The sequence below is a fragment of the Callorhinus ursinus genome, unplaced genomic scaffold (genome assembly GCF_003265705.2).
Source record: "Callorhinus ursinus isolate GAN/ISIS: 27379988/994484 unplaced genomic scaffold, GSC_fseal_2.0 scaffold6, whole genome shotgun sequence".
In the NCBI taxonomy this organism is placed as follows: Eukaryota; Metazoa; Chordata; class Mammalia; order Carnivora; family Otariidae; genus Callorhinus; species Callorhinus ursinus.
Window position 1 is genome coordinate 80359883 of NW_027397068.1, and position 19571 is coordinate 80379453.

The 19571-nt window shown below is 40.1% G+C and overlaps 1 protein-coding gene across 1 annotated transcript; it reads right to left on the reverse strand.

The window, feature by feature from the left end:
- Positions 1-1268: 1268 nt before the first annotated feature.
- Positions 1269-19284, reverse strand: DYNLT2 (dynein light chain Tctex-type 2). Its single transcript, XM_025866562.2, has 4 exons — positions 19095-19284; positions 5951-6157; positions 3489-3647; positions 1269-1542 (listed from the first exon to the last, which is right to left on the reverse strand). The coding sequence occupies exons 1-4, from the start codon at positions 19209-19211 to the stop codon at positions 1432-1434; spliced, it is 594 nt and encodes a 197-aa protein (XP_025722347.1). The 5' UTR covers positions 19212-19284; the 3' UTR covers positions 1269-1431.
- Positions 19285-19571: the final 287 nt, after the last annotated feature.

A 19571-nucleotide genomic window follows, 5' to 3' on the forward strand; every position in this document is an offset into this window, starting at 1 on the left:
CAAGAGAAAGAGCAGAGCGGAAGGTACTTCCGAGACCTCAAATCAGGTAATACCAACAGGTCACATTTTAGGACGTAGGAAGGTCCAGGGCTCTATGAAGTGCTGGGCACAAGTGCCTGGTTGTTTACTACGTCACATCATGCACATGCTAGCCTTAGGGGGTCTCATCTCACTTTATAAACGGTCCTAGGAGGCCATACTCTTTACAACCAGTGAATCCTGCAAGTTCAGCAGGAAGGTGCATTGCTTAACACGAGCTGTTGCACAAGCTCGCTACCACTTTTTTGGCAGCCACAGTTCACAACTGAGAACTCCCGCGTTGAAGATTCTTTGGGCAACCATGACCATGTTTATGCTGCGCAGCACGGACCTGTTTGTCCTGGATTATCCAGCTCATGATAACACATAAGTGAAAAGAAAACTCTCCTCGACCTTTCCACATTCCAGTCTTTGGACTATTCAACTAATGGCCATTTTAACCATCCATTAAGTTTGACATGGTTTTCCAAGTTCTGATTACAACTCATCTGATCACAGACATTATTGGTTGCCTCCTCCAAGCCCACCTCCTGATTCCTTGCTGGAAGACCTCTGACTGATAGTCGTGTCTACTCTTTTCATTTGGCCATGTGCTCCAACAAAGGGGGGATGCAGCCCCAGCCCCAAGGAGTGAACTATGACCTGTCTAGTCATAGACAGGAACCTGATTAAATTATATCAAGTTAAACAAATGTATGTAAAAGTCTGGGGGGGAAGGGGAAAGACAGAAAAAACCTGGGTCCCTGATCAAATGCCTGGAAAACAAAATTTTACTTTTAAAAAACAAAACTAAACAAAAGAAAAAAACCCCACTGGTTTAGCTTTTTCAGTTCTTGCACCCAAAAAGAATTTAACTAACAGACTAACAAAAAGAACGACCACACGTTAAGCATTTTGATTGGTTAGGAATGTGTTAAATACATTAATGTCTTTATTTCAAACTTGGTAATTCCTTTCCAAAGAATGCCTACAATGTATTAAAATGCCATTTAAAAATACAACTGCCTTTAGAAGTTTTCCAAAATCTATTTTAACATTTACTCGACACTGTTGTGTCATAATTTCCAGTAGCAAATTCTAATTGTCTTAACTCTAAAAAGAATGATGAGTGATTTCCCTGTATTAGCACCCACTATAAGCATTTATATACTCTATCTATCCTTCCATGTTTCGTACAAACTTTTACACTTTGGGGTCACAGCATGTTAATAAATATGATAACTAGTAAGTATGAAGGTAAAAATCTGGCTTTTACTTGTTTGTTGTTAAAAGAATACAGTGGATCTTCAGCTGGAGGCAAAAGCATGGCTGACTATTATGAAGTTTGCAAATCTTCAAAGTCACAGATCTTGGTAAAGTTGAGAAGCAAGCACTGCCATCACTTGTAGTGAGCTATTCACAATAGAGAGCAAACACCAGGGCCAAGGCGACATACGTTTCTGTTTCCTGTTTCACCGCAACCCAGCTGTCCCAGGCAACATCCCAGATCCATCTGCTGGCAATCTGTGATACACAAATTTCAAAAGACCAACTTTAAATTGAACATGTTAAGAAGTAAACTTTAAGTCTATACGATATCTCAGAAAGTGATATTTAAAAAGTAGTTTGTCCAATCCCCCCTTTCCTGAAAGGGACCCTCTTCTCTTCCTGGAGTGGTCCTCCTCTGACACGGGGACGGGACCTTAGCAGAGTGTCTGGGCACAGAGCCGGGAACGCCCTGTACCTGGGTCTGAGAGTTCTGCATACAGGACTACTCCGCCGTGTTACACTCCCTGACATGGAATTCTCCTTTCCATCCTTAAAATATGTTCAAGGGAAAGTTTATTAGAACTTTGTTTTGAAATAAAGAAATGGCATGGATTATCCAAGCAGACCGTTAGAGAAAATTCTAAATCCTTTGCTTAGCTCACAAAGTCGTAGTGATTTGAGTGCAGCCTACTTTTCCATGGTGGATAGGAATGGCCACAAACCTGTTGTGGTTTCTCCCAAGAGGGTGAGTCTATTTCTCTAGCCCTTGAGTGTGAACTGGTCTTGGGACTTGCTCTGAGCAAAAGAATGGGACATTGTGTGACTTCCAAGCAAAGCCTTCAGAGGTCTTCTGCTCCCACCTGCTCAGAACGCTCTGAGGAGACCCTCACATAAGGAAAGCCACTCAGCCCACTGGAGGACGGTGGCTCACGTGCAGGAGAACCCAGGAGCCCCAGCCAACAGCGAGCACCAGCCACCAGTCACGTGAGCGAGGCCATGTGGGACGGCGAGCCCGTCAGGGAGACCAGCAGGAAAAGCAGCTGCTGTAGTTGGGCTGACCACAGAATGATGAGCAGATAAACGGCTGTTGTTTTACACTGCTAAGCTCTGGGGTGGTTTGTTGTACGGTACCATTACCCATGTGTGCTACCGAAATATACGGCAAGCACGCAGGTTACTAACCAAGCACACCAGGTTCCCTGCTGCCACGGCATCTTTACGCTCCTGCATCCTCTGGTTTCCAGTCCTTCTCCCGGGTCTCTGGCACAGCTGGTTTCTTCTTGACGTTCAGATATCAGAGGGCCTTCCCTGGCTCCAGACAGTCCCAGGGGCCACTCTGCCCTACTCTAATCTCCTCCACGTGAGAAGTATGTGCTGGTGTTCTCTTCTCCCTGGGTGCCAAGGTCACCTCCGTCTTGCTGACTCTCGTGTGGCCAGCAACCCTCTGCCTGCTTCCACAAAGACTGCAGACCGTGACCAGCTGCCACGTGTTGACGGGCAGCTCCCTCCAGCTCACAGGGTCTAGTGTATTCATATTTATTCGTATTTGTAAATGACCGCGATTGCCTTGCTGCTGACTGAGGCCTCTGTGCCGGAGACCACGTAGAGGGCTTTCTTACAGACCAGCTCATTTAGCCCTCGGGGTAGCTGCCGCCCTTAGGTGTACCATCTCCGTTTTACAGATGAGAACAGCCATGCCCCGGCCGCAGGCTCCGACTGTCGCTGCCAGCATTCCCGTTTAGGTCAGCCAGACTCGGAAACCTAAGCTGTACCACTGTCCATCCCATTCCATTTCTTAAACGCTGACCTGCATTGTTTTCTTTCCTCAAGTACAGTAAAAACTCTTGGAGAATCATGGTCTGCGTCTCCCCATTTTCCTTTTCTCAGTACCTAACCTAACTCCCATTAGTGCTCAAAATAAATTTACTGGTTAATTATCAAATGACATTAAATTGTCAAAATTAGTGTGATCAAGGAATAGGATAGCCATATAGTTTAATAAATTATCAATAGAAAATTGCCATTTCTGGGTTAGTACTTTTCAAATAATAAGCACTGAAGGAAGATATAGTCAACAAAATCATCCTTTGTCAGAGAGGTGCCTGGGGGCCGTGGAGGCAGGCAGCACAGGAACTCTCAGGTCACTAGAGGGGACACCGTGGAGCACTGCCTGGTAGATGCCGGGTCAGGGTGGTACTCACATTTATCGCCTGACCAGTCTTTTGAATAAATAGCACTTTTATAATGAACTTGTAACGGTGATACCCAAATTCTTTCACTGCGGACAAGATGCGGTCTGCTAACTCAAGTGACAAATGAGAGAAGACTTTATCATCATATTTGACATCTTTAAGACTTTCCTTTAAAAAATAGGAAAAACATTTTAATTTTCAAACCAAATATTTTCTACATAAAAATTCAAGAAAACATGTATCTAAATAATACACATAACTTTAAAAAAATAGATGCATTCCTAACCAAATAACATTAAATGAATGTTGTGCTTAACAATTTATTTCAATAACAATGTTGAATAAAGTTTATTTTGGTCTTTAATTACATTCAATTGTTCTTCATTACCAACTCTTAACCAGTTAAGTTCTCCTTTCGAACAGCTAGTGGGGAGACACAGGGGAATTTTAAAACAATGCTTCTGGGAATGCTTAGGTAGATGAAGGAAATCTTTCTCTCATTTCCATATTTGCTAAAACTCAGACTTGAGTTTTCCTAAAGCCTGGGTTTCCTGGACAGGAGCCTGTATTATGTGACTCCTGTCTTCCCCAGCGTCCTTGAATTAAAGCCACTTCTCTAGCTGCTCTCTCTGTGGACTCCAGGGGGAGGAGATCCAAGGTTTCCCGCCATGTCTGCTGTGGATTAATCACAGCTGGGGAGAGAGATGTGAGTCATGAGGCACTAGGCTTTTCCACAGCCCATAAGCAGACTGGACCACCTAATGAGCAGACTGCAGGTACCTTTGACTTACCTGGACAATGATGAATTAACGTGGTTCTGGGTCCTGTGATAACAAAGGAGCTCCTACCAGCTAATTTTATAGACACGTAAAACCAAATATATTGCTGGGTTTTTTTTGTTTTTTTTTTGTTTGTTTGTTTGTTTTCATTCCCTTCTAGAATGGTGCTGGACCTAAAACTGGGTCTAGAAGCATTTGTTTCCCTCAGGCATTGGCTGTGTTTCTGTCTTTCAGACGTTTCGCAACATCCACTCTCTCTTCTGGAATCTGCCTAACAGACCTCGGGCTTTGCCCACCCACATGCTCTTATTTAACAAATAATGAGTGCTTTCTATAGGAAGATACCCACAAGCTCCAGCAGTATATACTATTTCTGCACCTAGAACTATGTGAATTTTCCGTGAACCCAAGGGAAAATCCCTGGCCTCTTTATGATGCCTAGCTATCCACCTGCATATCCAATCAGCTGTTCCAGGCCCCATCACGCTCAATGCAATTCTGTAAATTATTATATGTAAATACAATCTGATATCCTACTATATCCAATAAATCCGAACTCAGTCTATGTGGTAAGACCAAGTAAGAGACACACCAAAATGTATATTCTTATGTCACAAATGCTTGCTGTTAGTGTTTAAATAAGAGAAGAAGGTAATCAATAATTATTTTATTATATTAAATTGAGTTGAATTTCTTTATTTCCTGAAGCCATGAGCCATCTGACAATGATTAGTTCAGCTTAGAAATGTATCTGTCTATGGTAGTAGAGGGAGGCTAGAGTAGGCCTCCTAAATATTCTTCTGTATTAATAAAAGTTAATTCATTTAAATAATTAATTTTGATATGATTCAAAGAGTATTAATTTATACAAAATAAATTAAAGAGATGCTTTCTTCCCAACACCTAGCTCACATCAGTTGTTACTGAAAGAATGCACCTTGTAAACTGAAGGGGGAGGGAACTTTGAAACCAGAAACATATCTGGGGTAGACTCAAGCTTGGTGGAGTCCCACAGGGGAATGTGGCCATCAGAAAATGCCTGGGTGCCTGGGGCCCAGCACTAGAGACCACAGATGAAAAGGTGATTCAGAAGAAGTGGTCCCTAAAATTTTCTATAAATAAAAAACTTTAATTTTGTCCTTTAAGGAAGATGAGGAAGGAATTCTTTCCATCTGAACAATGTAGCCTTCAGATACCAACACTAGTATAAGTAATGTTGGTATTAATATTAGTCTTATAGTGTTTTATAAAACTGAAGAAGCTTTTTTGGACTAGCCTGGAAACAAGTGTCTTAAATGACCTTCAGATTCCAGTCAGTTTAAGGAAGGGGACCTGTGCATGTGTTGGCAGCTGCCTGTCCTTAAATGCTTTAGCGCCCGGGAACCACCTTGTCACGCCCGTACACAGGTTCAGTGTGTTTTGTTTAACTCATTCCTCCAAATATGGGAAAACATGAAACCTGAGGGATAAATAATTTTTGGATAATTACAGGTTAATTAATATATAACAAAAGAATTAAATCTAGCTCACAGCATCAATGTGAAGTATATCTGAGTATGACTACAAAGTACTTTCATATTTTCAGAGATAAATGCTACAAAAAATCAATGAAACATATGGCCATAAATCTTAATACGGTTCATCAAATCCCCAAAGCCAAGATATTGCTACCACGTGTATTTATCAACCTACCTTTAATATCTGCTGGGCTTCAGTTTCTACTGAATGAGCTTGGAATTTTTTCAACGGCTCCATTCTGTATGAACCGGCAAACTTCACCTTTGCCAGGGTACTCTTCCACTCTTTACCTAGACCAGCGACTGGATCATCAAACGGAGGCTCCACATACTGAACGTCATGAACCGAATCTCTCAGCCTTTCTTTTAAAATCTGTGCATACTGAAACAGGGGGAAGGGAAAGAGAAAGAGGTTACTTTTTTAATTGTAAAATGAAATTTTAGATTTAAGAACTCTGGTACAATGGGACAGAGCTGACACAAAGTTTGGAAATCCATTCTAATTGATAAAGAAGTTGCTGAATCCTAGATTCAGTGATTCACTCCTGGCTATCAATTGGGTAAAAGAAAAAACTCTTTCTAGCTAGCCATCATCTATCTATAAACACAAATTTGCATACATATATTTAAAATATCCATGGAAGATACAAAAGAACCAGAAACAAGAGAGACCTCCAGAGAGGGCAACTGGGTGGCTAGGAGACAGGTGTGTAAAGAATACTTTCTGGTTCTCTACCCTGAGGTTATGAAAATATTATCCTTCATTGTGTTCTTACAATTTTATTTACTTTTATTTGTCTTTGAATAAATAATACCATTATTTACATAAGTATTTACATCAATAAGTCTTAAGTTGAAAAGATAACAAAAGTGTATTGATCTGGTACATACATTATTTTATGGTTTTGACATTCAACATTCATTCTGTGACATTCAACACTCCTTAAAGAAATATTTATTTGGTGCCTAATATGGTCCAGATAAATGTTCTAGGCTCTTAAGTTACAGTGGTGAGCTTCGTTGTAATAGCTGGGGATTAACTGTTCAGCTTATTTTAACTCATAATCAAGGAATCTCCACTCACGGAGGGATCATTCTAATGGACAGGAGGGCTGATCTGACAATTGAAAGCATACAGAAAAATGAATAAACGGATTTATATAGTAGCAAATGCTATCAAAATAAAACCACCTGACTTGGTAGGAACTCACTGGGAAGGACTAATTTAGACAGAGTTCCAGAGAAGGCCCCTCTGAATGAAGTTAGATTTGGGCTGAAGCCCAAAAAGAACAAAGGCTTCAAGGCAAACAGTGTGTTCTAGGAGCAGGTTTGTGGTCAGTACGGGTCAAGGGTTCTGAGCAAGGCAGAGTGGTGACATGATGGAAGCTAGAAAGAACCAAGGAGCAGGTCGTGAAGCACTGAATAGAAAGAGCGTGGTGAGCAGTTTGGATTTTATTCTCAGAACAGTGGGAAGCCGCTGGAAAAATTTAAGGACGTGGGTGATATGTTCTACATTACAGTTTTAAAAGGTCATTCTGGCTGGTGTGGTGAACAGATTAGAGGGAGATCAAGGTTGAGATGGAGATAACTCTATACTTTGTAATGCTTTTTACAAATAATGTTAACTAAGTAATTCTGTAACCAGGAACACGGTTTACATTTATGTAAGGATTTTTATTTCCAAGTAATTTAACACAAATCTTTCAATTATTCTTTTGCTATTTTTTCAATGAGGCTTTAGATTTAAAAACACATTTTATGTTTTTAGGAGTTGTTTTTATATAGACTATAAATTATTACTGTTGCACCCACCTATTAAATTTTTATTTAATAGAGATGTTTATTATCTCTTGAATTTTTCTAAATATATAATACAAGTCTACCTATTTCTATCATCCTTCCTCCTTTTCAGATTTTACTGCAGAGACCAGTAGTTTAAAACGTAAATATTAAAAATCACAATCCTAGGAGTATTGTATTTATTCTCTACTACTGATGCTTCTATGTGGCGGAAACTGGCACTGGATCAATACTTCCCTTTCTTTGCCCCCTCTGAGGGGTTTATCTGATTGGCAGGTTCGCAAGAGAAAGAACATGTTAAAGTGCAGATTCTTCCAGCTCTTTCTCTTGGCATCTGATTATATCATTTGTCTGACCACTGCATATGTTTCATCATCTTAAATATATATCAGTGTCCAGCTATGGCCGTGACTATTTGGTGAGCTGGTTTAATGTGAGTAGAAATGTTACCATTTGCCAGCCTATTTTTCATCACTAATAGTTTGTTAATGTGGCTATATGATTTTTGAATATTTAACCAACCTTGCATACCTGGAACAAACCCCATTCAAATATAATATACTATTACTATTATTATTTTACTGGAAGTTTATACCTTTTGACCTCCTTCACCTATTTTTCTTTTTAGATTTCACATATAAGTGAGATCATATGGTATTCGTCTGACTTATTTCACTTAGCCTACTGTTCTCAAGGTCCACATATGTTATTGCAAATGGCAAGATTTCATTCCTTTTTTAATGGCGGAATAATAAATACTTAGGTTGTTTTCATATCTTGGCTATTTATTGTAAATAATACTGCAATAAACATAGGGATGCATGTATTTTTTTCAAATTAGTGTTTTTGTTTTCTTTGGACAAATACCCAGAAATGGAATTGCTGAATTGTATGGTAGTTCTACTTTTAATTTTTTGAGGAATCTCCATATTGTTTTGCATAGTAGCTGTACCCATTTATATTCCCACCAACACTGCACAAGGGCTGCCTTTTCTCCACATCCTTGCCAACACTTGTCATCTCGTTTTTCAATAATAGCAAATCTAATAGGTGTGAGGTAATACCTCACTGTGGTTTTGATTTGCACTTCCCTGATGATTAGGGATGTTGAGCATCTGCTCATGTATCTTTGGCCATCTGTATGTCTTCTTTGGAAAAATACCTATTCAGAACCTCTGGCCATTTTTTAATCCGGTTGCTAGGTTTTTTTTGCTGTTGAGTTGTAGGAGTTCTCCACATATCTTGGATACTAACCCCTTATTAGTTACATGATTTGCAAATAATCTCTCCCACTCAGTAGGCTGCCTTTGCATTTTGTTGGTTTCCTTTGCTGGGCCAAAGCTTTTTAGTCTAATGTAGTTCCACCTCTTTATTGTTGCTTTTGTTGCCTTTGCTTTTGGAGTCGGATCAAAAAATCATCACCAAGACTGTATGCTAAGGTGTTTACCACCTATGTTTTCTTTTTGTAATTTTATGGTTTCAGGTCTTACATTCAAGTCTTTGAGTTTATTTTTATGTACATGTAAAATGCTGATCCAGTTTTCCCAATAACCATTGAAAAAACTGTCCCGTTCCCCACTGTATATTCTTGGCGCCTTTGTTATAAGCTAATTCACCATAAATGTGTGTTTATTTCTGGACTCTGTTCTGTCCTATTGATTTATGTGTCTGTGTTTATGACAATGCCATACTGTTTTGATCACCACAGCTTTGTAATATTCTTTGAAATCAAAAAGTGAGACGCTTCCAGCTTTGTTCTTCTTTCTCCATACTGCTTTGGATACTTGGGGTCTTTTATGATTCCGTACAAAGTTTAGGATTGTTTGTTCTGTGAAAAATGACATTGGAATTTTATTAGGGATTACACTGAATCTGTAGATTGCTTTGGGTAGTATGTACGTTTTAACATTAATTCTTCCAATCCATGAACATTGAATATCTTTCCATTTATTTGTGTTGTCTTCAGTTTCATCAATGTCTTACAGTTTTCACTGTAGAGGACTTTCACCTCCTGGGTTAAATTTATTCCTAGATTTTTTATTCTTTTTAATGCAATTGTGAGATGAGATTGTTTTCTTAATTTCTGACAGCTTGTGTATAGAAATGCAATAGATTTTTTTTTACATTGATTTTGTTGCCTGCCATTCGCTAAGTTTATTTATTGAATCTAACAGTTTCTTGGTGGAGTCCTTAGGGTTTATTGTATGTAATATCATGTCATACACAAACAGTGACAGTTGTACTTTTTCCTTTCCAATTTGGATGCCTTTTATTTCTTTCTCTTGCCTAATTTCTCTGGCTAGGACTTCCAATAAAATGTTGAATAGAAGTGTTGGGAGTGGGCATCCTTGTCTTGTTTCTGAACTTAAAGGAAAACCTTTCAGCTCTTTACCATTGAGTATGATGTTCACTCTAAGTTTGTCATATATGACCTTTATTATGCTAAGGTATGTTCCCTCTAAACCCACTTTGTTGAATTTTTAGGATAAATGGATACTGAAGTTTACCAAATGCTTTTATTGCATCTATTGAGATGATACAATTTTTTAAAAAATAGAGAGTTGAGGAGCAGAGGGAGAAGCAGACTCCTGGCTGAGCAGGGAGCCTGATGTGGGGCTCAATCCTGGGACTCCAGGATCATGACCTGAGCCGAAGGCAGACACTCAACCGACTGAGCCACCCAGGTGCCCAAGATGATACAATTTTTATCCTTCATTTTGCTAATGCAGTCTCACACTGATTGTTCGGGATGTTGACCACCCATGCATTGCTAGAATAAATTCCACTTGACCATGTTTTATGATCTTTTTAATATATTGAAGTTGGCTTGCTAATATTTTCTTGAGGATTTTTGCAACTACATTCATCAGGTTTATTGGCCTGTAGTTTTCTGTTCTCTGCTGTCCTTGTACGGTTTTGGTATCAGGTTAATGTTGGCCTCATAAAATTAGTTTGGAGGTGTTCCTTCCTCTTTTATTCTTTTGAAGAGTTTGAGAAAGATTGGTATTAATTCTTCTTTGAATGTTTGGTAAAATTCACCAGTGAAGCCATCTGGTCCTGACTTTTGTTTGTTGGGAGGTTTTTGATTACTAATTGAATCTCCTCATGAGATATTGGTCTGTTCAGGTTTCCTATTTTAGGAATTTATGTATTTTTTTCTGGGTTGTCCAAATTGTTGGTGTATAACTGCTAATAATATCTTATGATGCTTTCTATGATATTAGTTGTAATGTCTCTTCTTTCTCCTCTTTCATTTCTGATTTTGTCTGAGCCCTCTCCCTTTTTTCCTTGGTTTCTCTACATAAAAGTTTGTCAATTTTATCTTTTCAATGAACCAGCTCTTCATTTCACTTATCTTTTTTATTGTCTTTTTAGTCTCTATTCCATTTACTTCTACTCAAATATTTCCTTACTTTTACTAACTTTGGGTCTCATTTGTTCTTTTTCTAGTCTTTCATGTGTAAAGTTAGGTGCCTGAGATTTTTTGTTTCTTGAGGTAAGCATTTATTGTTATGAAATTCCCTCTTGGAAATGCTTTTTTGCATTCTATAAATTTTGGTATGTTGTATTTCCATTTTGTTTCAAGGAATTTTTAAATTTCTCTTTTGATTTCTACAGTAACACATTGGTTGTTCCATATAATGTTTTTAATCTTCACATATTTGTGAATTTTTCAGTTTTCTTCTTATAATTGACTTCTTGTTCCATACCACTGTGGTTGGTAAAGATGCTTGGTATTTTAGTCTTCTTAAATCTTTGAAGACTTGTTTTGTGGCCTAACATGTGATAGGTCCCGGAGAATGTTCCATGTGCACTTGAGAAGAATGTGTATTCTGCTGTTCCTGGATGGAATGTTCTATATATATCTGCTAAGTCCATCTGGTCTACTGTGTCATTGAAGGCTGAGGTTTTATTTTTTGTCTGAATGATCTGCCCATTGATGTAAGTGGGGTATTAAAGTCCCCTATTATTATTGCATTGCTGTCTCTTTCTCCCTTTTAATGTCTTGCTTTATGTATTTAGGTGCTCCTATGTTGGGCACAGTATATGTATTTTATTTTTCTTGTTGGATTTAATTTGCTATAGTTTCGTTAAGAATTTTTGCATCCATGTTCATGAGGAATAGTGGTTTGTTTTGTTATTATTCTGGTTTTGATAGTAGGGTAATGCTGACCCCGCAGGATGAATTGGGAAGAATTCCCATTTCTTCAATTTTGCAGAACACTGTAGTATTTGGCAGAAACTCACCAGAAAAGCCATTTGGGCCTGGAGTTTTCTTTACGGAAATGTTTTAAACTTCACTTTCTTTAATAGATACAGAGGCTATTCAGGGTATCTATTATTTCTTGAGTGAGCTAGAGTAGTTTATTTCTATGTATTAGTTTTTCTAGAGCTGCCATAATAAAATACCACAGACCAGGTGGCTTGAACAACAGAAATTTATTTGCTCACAATTCTGGAGGCACGAAATCCAAGATCAAAGTGCCAGCAGGGTTGGTTTCTCCTGAGGCCTCTCTCTTGCAGATGGTTGCTGTCTTGCTACCTCTTCACATGGTCACCCTGCTGTGCATGTTTTACACTGTGTATCTGTGCTTTAATCTCCTCTTACTAGGACATGAGTGAGATTGTATTAGAGCAAACCCTAACAGTCTCAATTTAACTTAGTTACTTCTGTAAAGGCCTATCTCCACATACACTCACATTCTGAGGTCCTGGGGGTTAAGGGCTTCAACATATGAATCCTAGGAGAACACAATTCAACCCATAATAGTGTCTTTCATGGAATTTGTGCATTTCATCCAAGTTGTTGAAATTAAGATCATAGCTGTTTTTAGTATTTCCTTACGATCTTTTAAATGTTTATTGGGTATGTAGTGATTCCTTCTCATTCCCTAATTGAGAATTGGTCTTTTTCTTTTCCTGATTAGTCTGGCTTCAGCAAGGGCTGGCAAACCTCTGTAAAGAGCCGGCTGGTAAATATTTTAGGCACTGTGGACATTGCCACTGCTTGTGCTCCTCCAACTCTCCCCTCCTCCTCCTCCTCCCCCATTTCCATCCATCCTCTTAAATAACCTTTTAAAAATATACAAATCATTCTTAGCTCATAGGCTGCACAAAAATAGGCAGCAAGCCAAATTTGACCCACAGGCTGTTGTTTACCGACTTTTAGGCTGGAAGTTTATCACCTTTATCCATCTTTCCAAAATATCTTTGGTTTCATTAATTTTTTCACTTCACTATTTCACTGACTTGCACTTTTATTACCAACTTTCTTTTGCTTGAGTTTAGATTTTTTTAAAAAGATTTTATTTATTTGACACAGAGAGAGACAGCGAGAGAGGGAACAGAAGCAGTGGCAGTGGGAGAGGGAGAAGCAGGCCTCCTGCTGAGCAGGGAGCCCAATGCGGGGCTCAATCCCAGGACTCTGGGATCATGACCTGAGCCGAAGGCAGTTGCTTAACGACTTAGCCACCCAGGCGCCCCTGGAGTGTTCTTTCTCTAATTTGAGCTGATGGTTGAAATACTCAAAATTTTTCTAATATACTTATTTAGGGCTATAAATTTCCCTGAGTACTGCAATAGCTACACCCTACAGGTTTTGAAATGTTGTATTTTCCTTTTCAGTTGAAAAAATTTTTTGTTGTTTTCTTTTATCCTGGGTTATTCAGAAGTGTGTCATTTTATTTTCAGACAATTTGCATCTTTCTATATGTCTTTGTTAATTTCTAATTTATTCCATTATGGTCAAAGAACATACTTTGTGATCTGAATCCTTTTAAAGTTATTGGGACTTGTTTTATGTCCCAGGACATGTTCTTAGTGATGCTTCGTGTGCACTTCTAAAGAACATTTATTCAGCTGTGGTTGCATGGAGTATGCCATAAAAGTGCACTAGTTCAAGTCATTACATTATTGTTCATGTCTTTTATATTTTCATTAGGTTTTTGTCTATTCTGCCAATTACTGATAGGAAGATGTGTTGAAATTTCCAACTGTAATTATGGATGTCTATTTCCGTAAGAATACAGAAGTTTTTGTTTCCTGTATTTCAGAGCTCTGATTTTAGGTGCACAGACATTTAGGACTGTTAGGTCTTTCTGATGAATTGACTTAACATTATGAAATGACCCTCTTTCTCTCTTATAATATTCTGTTTAGAAATGTATTTTGTCTGATATATGCACTCCAGCTCTCTAGTGTTCACATGGTAGATCTTTTTCCATCCTTTCCATTTCAACTTGTGTCTTTATTTACACTCCAAGTGTTTCCTGTAGACAGTATATAGTTTCAACCTGCTTTTATAAGCAATGTAACAACCTAAATTTTAGGTGGGGCGTTTACTTAATGTCATTGTTTAAATCCTTACTTTTGTATCCTATTTGTCCCATCTGTTCTTTGTCCCTTTTATCTACTTTTTTAAAAGATCTTATTTTTAAGTCATCTCCACACCCAATGTGGGACTCAAACTTATAACCCAAGATCAAAAGTCACATGCTCTACCAACTGAGCCAGGCAGGTGCCCTGTTCCTTTTATTTTTTTATGATTTCTTCTAAATTAAGTATTTTTCATGATTCCATTGTTATCTGTTGGCCTATCACCTTTATTGTTTTCCAGTGGTAGTTTTAGGGCTTTATATATCTTTATCAGTCTACTTTCAAGGCAGATTATGCCACTTCCCATACTATGAGTCTTACAATGGCATAAGTCCCCTCCCCCCACCTCTCTGGTCTTAACGTTAGAATTGTCATGCATGTTACTTCTACATATGCTTTACTTTTTTTTTCTAATTTATAATTTTTAAAGTTATTATTTAAATTTTAGGTAGTTAACATACACTATAATACTGGTTTCTGGAGTAGAATTCAGTGATTCATCATCCCAATAATCCTTAAACAGAAAAAAAATATATATTTATCTACATATTTACCACTTCCAATGCTTTCTTTCATCTAGATACATATTCACATCTCTTATCACATTCATTATGCCCAAAAGACTTCGTTTCACATTTTGGATAGTGCAGATCTTCTGTTGGTGAATTTTTGATTTTCATATATCTGGAAAACCTATTATATTGCCTTTGTTTTTGAAATATATTTTTCACTGGGTATAGAATTCTAGGTTGATGGTCTTTCAACTTTAAAGATACTTTAAAACTAATGAGAGTGCCAGTTTTCTAGCTTGCACTGTTTCTGATCAGAAGCCTGCTCTCATTTTACCATTCCTCTGTACCTAGTTTTTTTTTCCTAGCTGCCTTTAAATTATTAAATCGATTTTAAGCAATTTGCTTCACATCTCAGCATAATATCCATGTTTCTTGTGCTTGAAGTTCATTGAGCTTGGATTTGTGGGTTTATAGTTTTCATTTTTTGGAAATTTCTCACCCATTATTTCTTCAAATATTTTTGTCTGCCCTGTCTCCTTTCCTCACTTGGGAACTCCAAATATATATATATATATATATATTTTTTTTTTTTTTGCCTGAAATTTCCCTGTATCTTATTTCTCCTAACTAATATATATATTTTTTCAGGTCCTCTTTCCATTGCTGCCTCTAAGTTCACTAAGTTCTGTTCTGCAGTGTCAAATCTGCTATTTCTATTCAGTATATTTTACATCTCTAACATATTTTTCAACTGTAGAGTTTCATCTGGATTTAACATGCTTGAACATACAAAATGCAATAACTGTTTTATCACTTAATATAACTGCTTTAATTTAATGAAAACTAACAATAACTTTTCTGTAGTAACTACTTCAGTGACCTTTTATACTAATTCTATCTTTGCTATTTGTCATTTCTGGGTATTTTTATTGTTTCTTCTAACTTTGAGTTCTATTTTCCTGTTTCTTTGTAGGTCTGAAAATATTTAATTGGACATAAGATACTGACTTCTACCTTGGTGTGTTTTTGCATTCCTTTACATACTCTTGAATTTTCTAGCATGTAACAAGAACAGTTTAATTCTCTTGAGACTTGCTTTTAATCTTGATAGACCAAACTGGAAAAATCTTTAAGTCTAGAGCTATTTCTTCCCCCAGTACTGAGACAATACACTTCTTAGCACTCTAACCAATGCCCTATGATTTACATGGTTTCCCACTCTTACTGGTGGAAAAACAAATGATTTTGTGTGAGTCCAATGATTTTTTTCTGCTCCTTTTGGTGGTTCTTTCTCTGGGAACAGGTGGTTTCCTTATTAGACACACTGATGCTCTAACCTGAAGACCTGAGGAAAATCCTTAGATCTTTGGAGCTGTTTGTGCAGCTCCCTCCTAATACTCTGCTCTGCATTCACACCAGCCTGATCTACCCTGGCTCTCAAACCCTTCTCAACTAAGGAAGAGCTCTCCACAGGGGTAGGCCGGAATTCCCTCATCGGGGAGTCAGAGGAAATCTTGGGGATCACCATTCCTCTCCCCCGCCCCCAGAGATTACTACCCTGTCTTGCCTTACATCCCATCAGTGGAAAAACAATTGCTTCATACATTTTGTGCTATTTTCAATGGTTTCTGGTAGGAATTACTCCATGTTGGCTGCTAGCTGGAAGTCCTTCATCAGAAATCTACCGTTTGATTATTTGCCAGGCTGCACTGTTTTAGTTGGAGGAAAGAGGAATTATTTGCTCCCTAAGCCTCTTAAAAATAAAATCTTTATTTTGTTCTTTTTTTATTAAGAGAATACTTTTCTATAGTAATTGCCATCTTTTTCACCCACAATACACTCAAGAGATACGACACTGTATCCTTAACAGTGGCTTTCAACTGCAATGATTCCCTCGGGGTAGAGCATGCATGCATGGTTTGAAAATAACAGTGATTCTAACTTGCTGAAAACTCACATCTCTACCATTTCTTCCTTATATATAATTTTGGCCTTCTGATTCAGTTTTTTGTTTTTTTTTTTTTTAAGATTTTATTTATTTGACAGAGAGACCGCGAGAGAGGGAACACAAGCAGGCTTCTGGCTGAACAGAGAGCCCGAGGCCAGCTCGATCCCAGGACCCTGGGATCATGACCTGAGCCTAAGGCCGATTCTTAACGATTGAGCCACCCAGGTGCCTCTTGATTCAGTTTTCCTTTTATTATTTTATCCTTTCATTAAGGAAGAATCTTTGTAATTACTTCTAAAAATTAGGAATGTTTTAAATATGATCATTTTTGCATCTACAAAAATAACCTGACTTTAATTATTTAACCTAGTGATACAGCATTTCCTTATGTTGAGCCTGCTTAAAATCCCAAAATAAACGGAGTCTGGTTGTAAGATGCCACTATATTAATAACAATATTATATTAATATACTAATTATAGGCTATTTGGGGCGCCTGGGTAGCTCCATCAGTTAAGCGTCCACCTTCGGCTCAGGTCATGATCCCAGGGTTCTGGGATGAGCCCCGCATTGGGCTCCCTGCTCCGTGGGGAGTCTGCTTCTCCCTCTGCCCCTCTCCCTGCTCGTGCTCGCTCCATAGCTCTGCTCTAAAAATCTAAAGGCTATTTGCTTGTATTTAAGATTTTCAAATGTATGTACACAAGCGAGACTAACCAAGTCTTCAATTTTTTGGTTATCTGTTTAAGGTTTTGGATCTTTGGTTTGAGCAGCTCACAGAACGGAAGAGAAGGCTGAAGAACGAGACCCATGAGGCGGCACATCGGCATTCTGTCCTCAGTTTGAATTAATCCCAACCATTTTCTTACGTTATTCCATGGAGCGTTCAACTAATTAGCCACACTTGTGTCTCATCTAACCACAAAGTTAAGGAACGTGACAGTCCCATTAAAACTCTATTGTATGGGAAATGAATTAATCCTCCAAAGGAAAATGGAAGTGCTATTACTAGAAGAAAAGAAATGGGTGCGGCACATATAAAATTAAAAGACATTTAAATCGATTAAATTGTGCTGTGTGTCTTCGTGCTTCCTCTGCTCACGAACAGAGGAATTCTCTACTACCCAAAAGTTAGAAATTACCCATTAGTGCACTTATTATTCTCAGGTACATTTAGTGAGCATCTGCGGACTGCATTCTGAGTCTCTTCCCTATTTCTGGTCTATTCAAATTTCTTACTCCTGGTGGCCTGTCTTAAAGACAGCTATGATCGATCACATCCGTATCAAATAACTGAGAATGGCCTTGGTCCATGACCCTTTATTCCCAGACTACCGTCTATATACCACGTGTACATATATCCTTTAGGATTCAGGCTTGTTCATTCTTCAAGACCACTTCTGTCATGTAGTAGGAAGTTCCTAAAAGGCACCTTTGTCTGCCTCAAAATACAGAAATTTTTCTTTACTGCTGGTGATCTATCTATAAAACAGACTTATGACCAGGCAACACGGTTGATCCTTGAACAACAGGAAGGTTAGGGGCACCGACCACCCCCTTCAGTAAAAAAAAAAAAAAAGTCTGTAATTTCTGACTCCCCCAAAACTTAAGTCTACTGTTGACCAGAAGACTTACCAATAAAATAAATAGCTAACGAGCACATATTTTGTATGTTATATACAGTATTCTCACAATAAGGCTAGAGAAACAATTTGAAAAGTCAAATTGTTATAAATCCCAAAAAATTTTCTTCAATATACTTATTGAAAATAATCTATGTAAGTGGATCTGAACGGTTGGACCTCATGCCATTCAGGGGCCACACTGCACAGCACAGCTTTTGGAAGCATGAAACTTCACTTCCAATCGATTAAGGTTTCCAGCCTCGCTCTGCATTTGGTTGTGTGAAATTGCTCTATTTTTCCTCCTCTAGTCTGTTCTTTCCTTCGTAAAACGGAGACACCACAGAACTGTCATTAGAGCCGACATGTTTTGATTCCTTGCAATGTTTTAGGGACATCAGCGCTTCGCTCTCTCTCCTTCCCCTCGGAGATTATGGGTCCCCCGAAGTCGGTGGCAAAGGACACCTCGCGACAAGTGGACCAGGATTCCCAGGGCAGACATGCCAGCCTCAGCTCCAGCCTTACAGGTCCCTGCCCTTGGACACATTACTTCCTCACGTAATGTCTCAGTAAAAGGAGTCTCCATCACAACAATGGTGTTCGGACTATGGTCTCACAGAACTGAAGTTATTCCACCCACACAAGTGAACGGCATCTTCCACTAACGCCCGACAGTAAGTCTCACATTCGTCCTTTCCTCCTGCAGGTCCCTCAAATACTGAGACTGCAGCTGTTCCTGCAAAACGCAACACACCGGACCCTCGCCCTTGTCAACACAGCCCACGTGTGGTCCTGGGTGCAGAGCCCGTGGAGCACAGGGAAGGGAGAGGGAGGCCGGGGGCGAGCGCGAGCCCCGGGAGCGCGGGGGAGCACAGGGAAGGGAGAGGGAGGCCGGGGGCGAGCGCGAGCCCCGGGAGCCCGCGGAGCACAGGGAAGGGAGAGGGAGGCCGGGGGCGAGCGCGAGCCCCGGGAGCGCGGGGGAGGAGCGCACGAGGGCGGCGGCGCGCTCCCCGCCACCAGCCCCGCGCCGCCCGCCACCGCGCTCTGGCCCCGCCTCCGCACTCACTGCCTCCCTCTCGAACATGCTGGGCCTCCTCTCCCTCCGAGGCGGCGGCGGCGGCGGCGGCGGCGGCTGAGACGCGGTACTCGAAGACGGCTTCCCGCCTCGCCCGCGTTTCTCCATGCTGCCGGCGCTGCCCCACGCCCAACGGCCCGCCTCCACCCGCCCCAAACGCCTCGGCTGCTTCCCGCGAGACTTCAAGTCCCGCGCCTGCGCCGCGCCGGCCAGAAGCGCGCCCGGGAGGGAGGGGCGGGCGGGGCGAGGTGTGCGTCATCCCGCCGCGCCGCCTGCCGGTAGCTGGGAGTGACGGAGGCGGAGCGGCCCGGAAGCGGGGTGCCGGTGGGCACGCGAGCGCGCTGTTGGCGGGCGGGGAGAGGCGCAGCGGCCGCCGCGGCCCCCGGGCCTCCGCGGTGTCTGCGCAGGCGCCGCCGCGGGAGCAGGTCGGCCCTCCAGGCCCTCGCCCGCGGCTGGCGAGAGGATGAG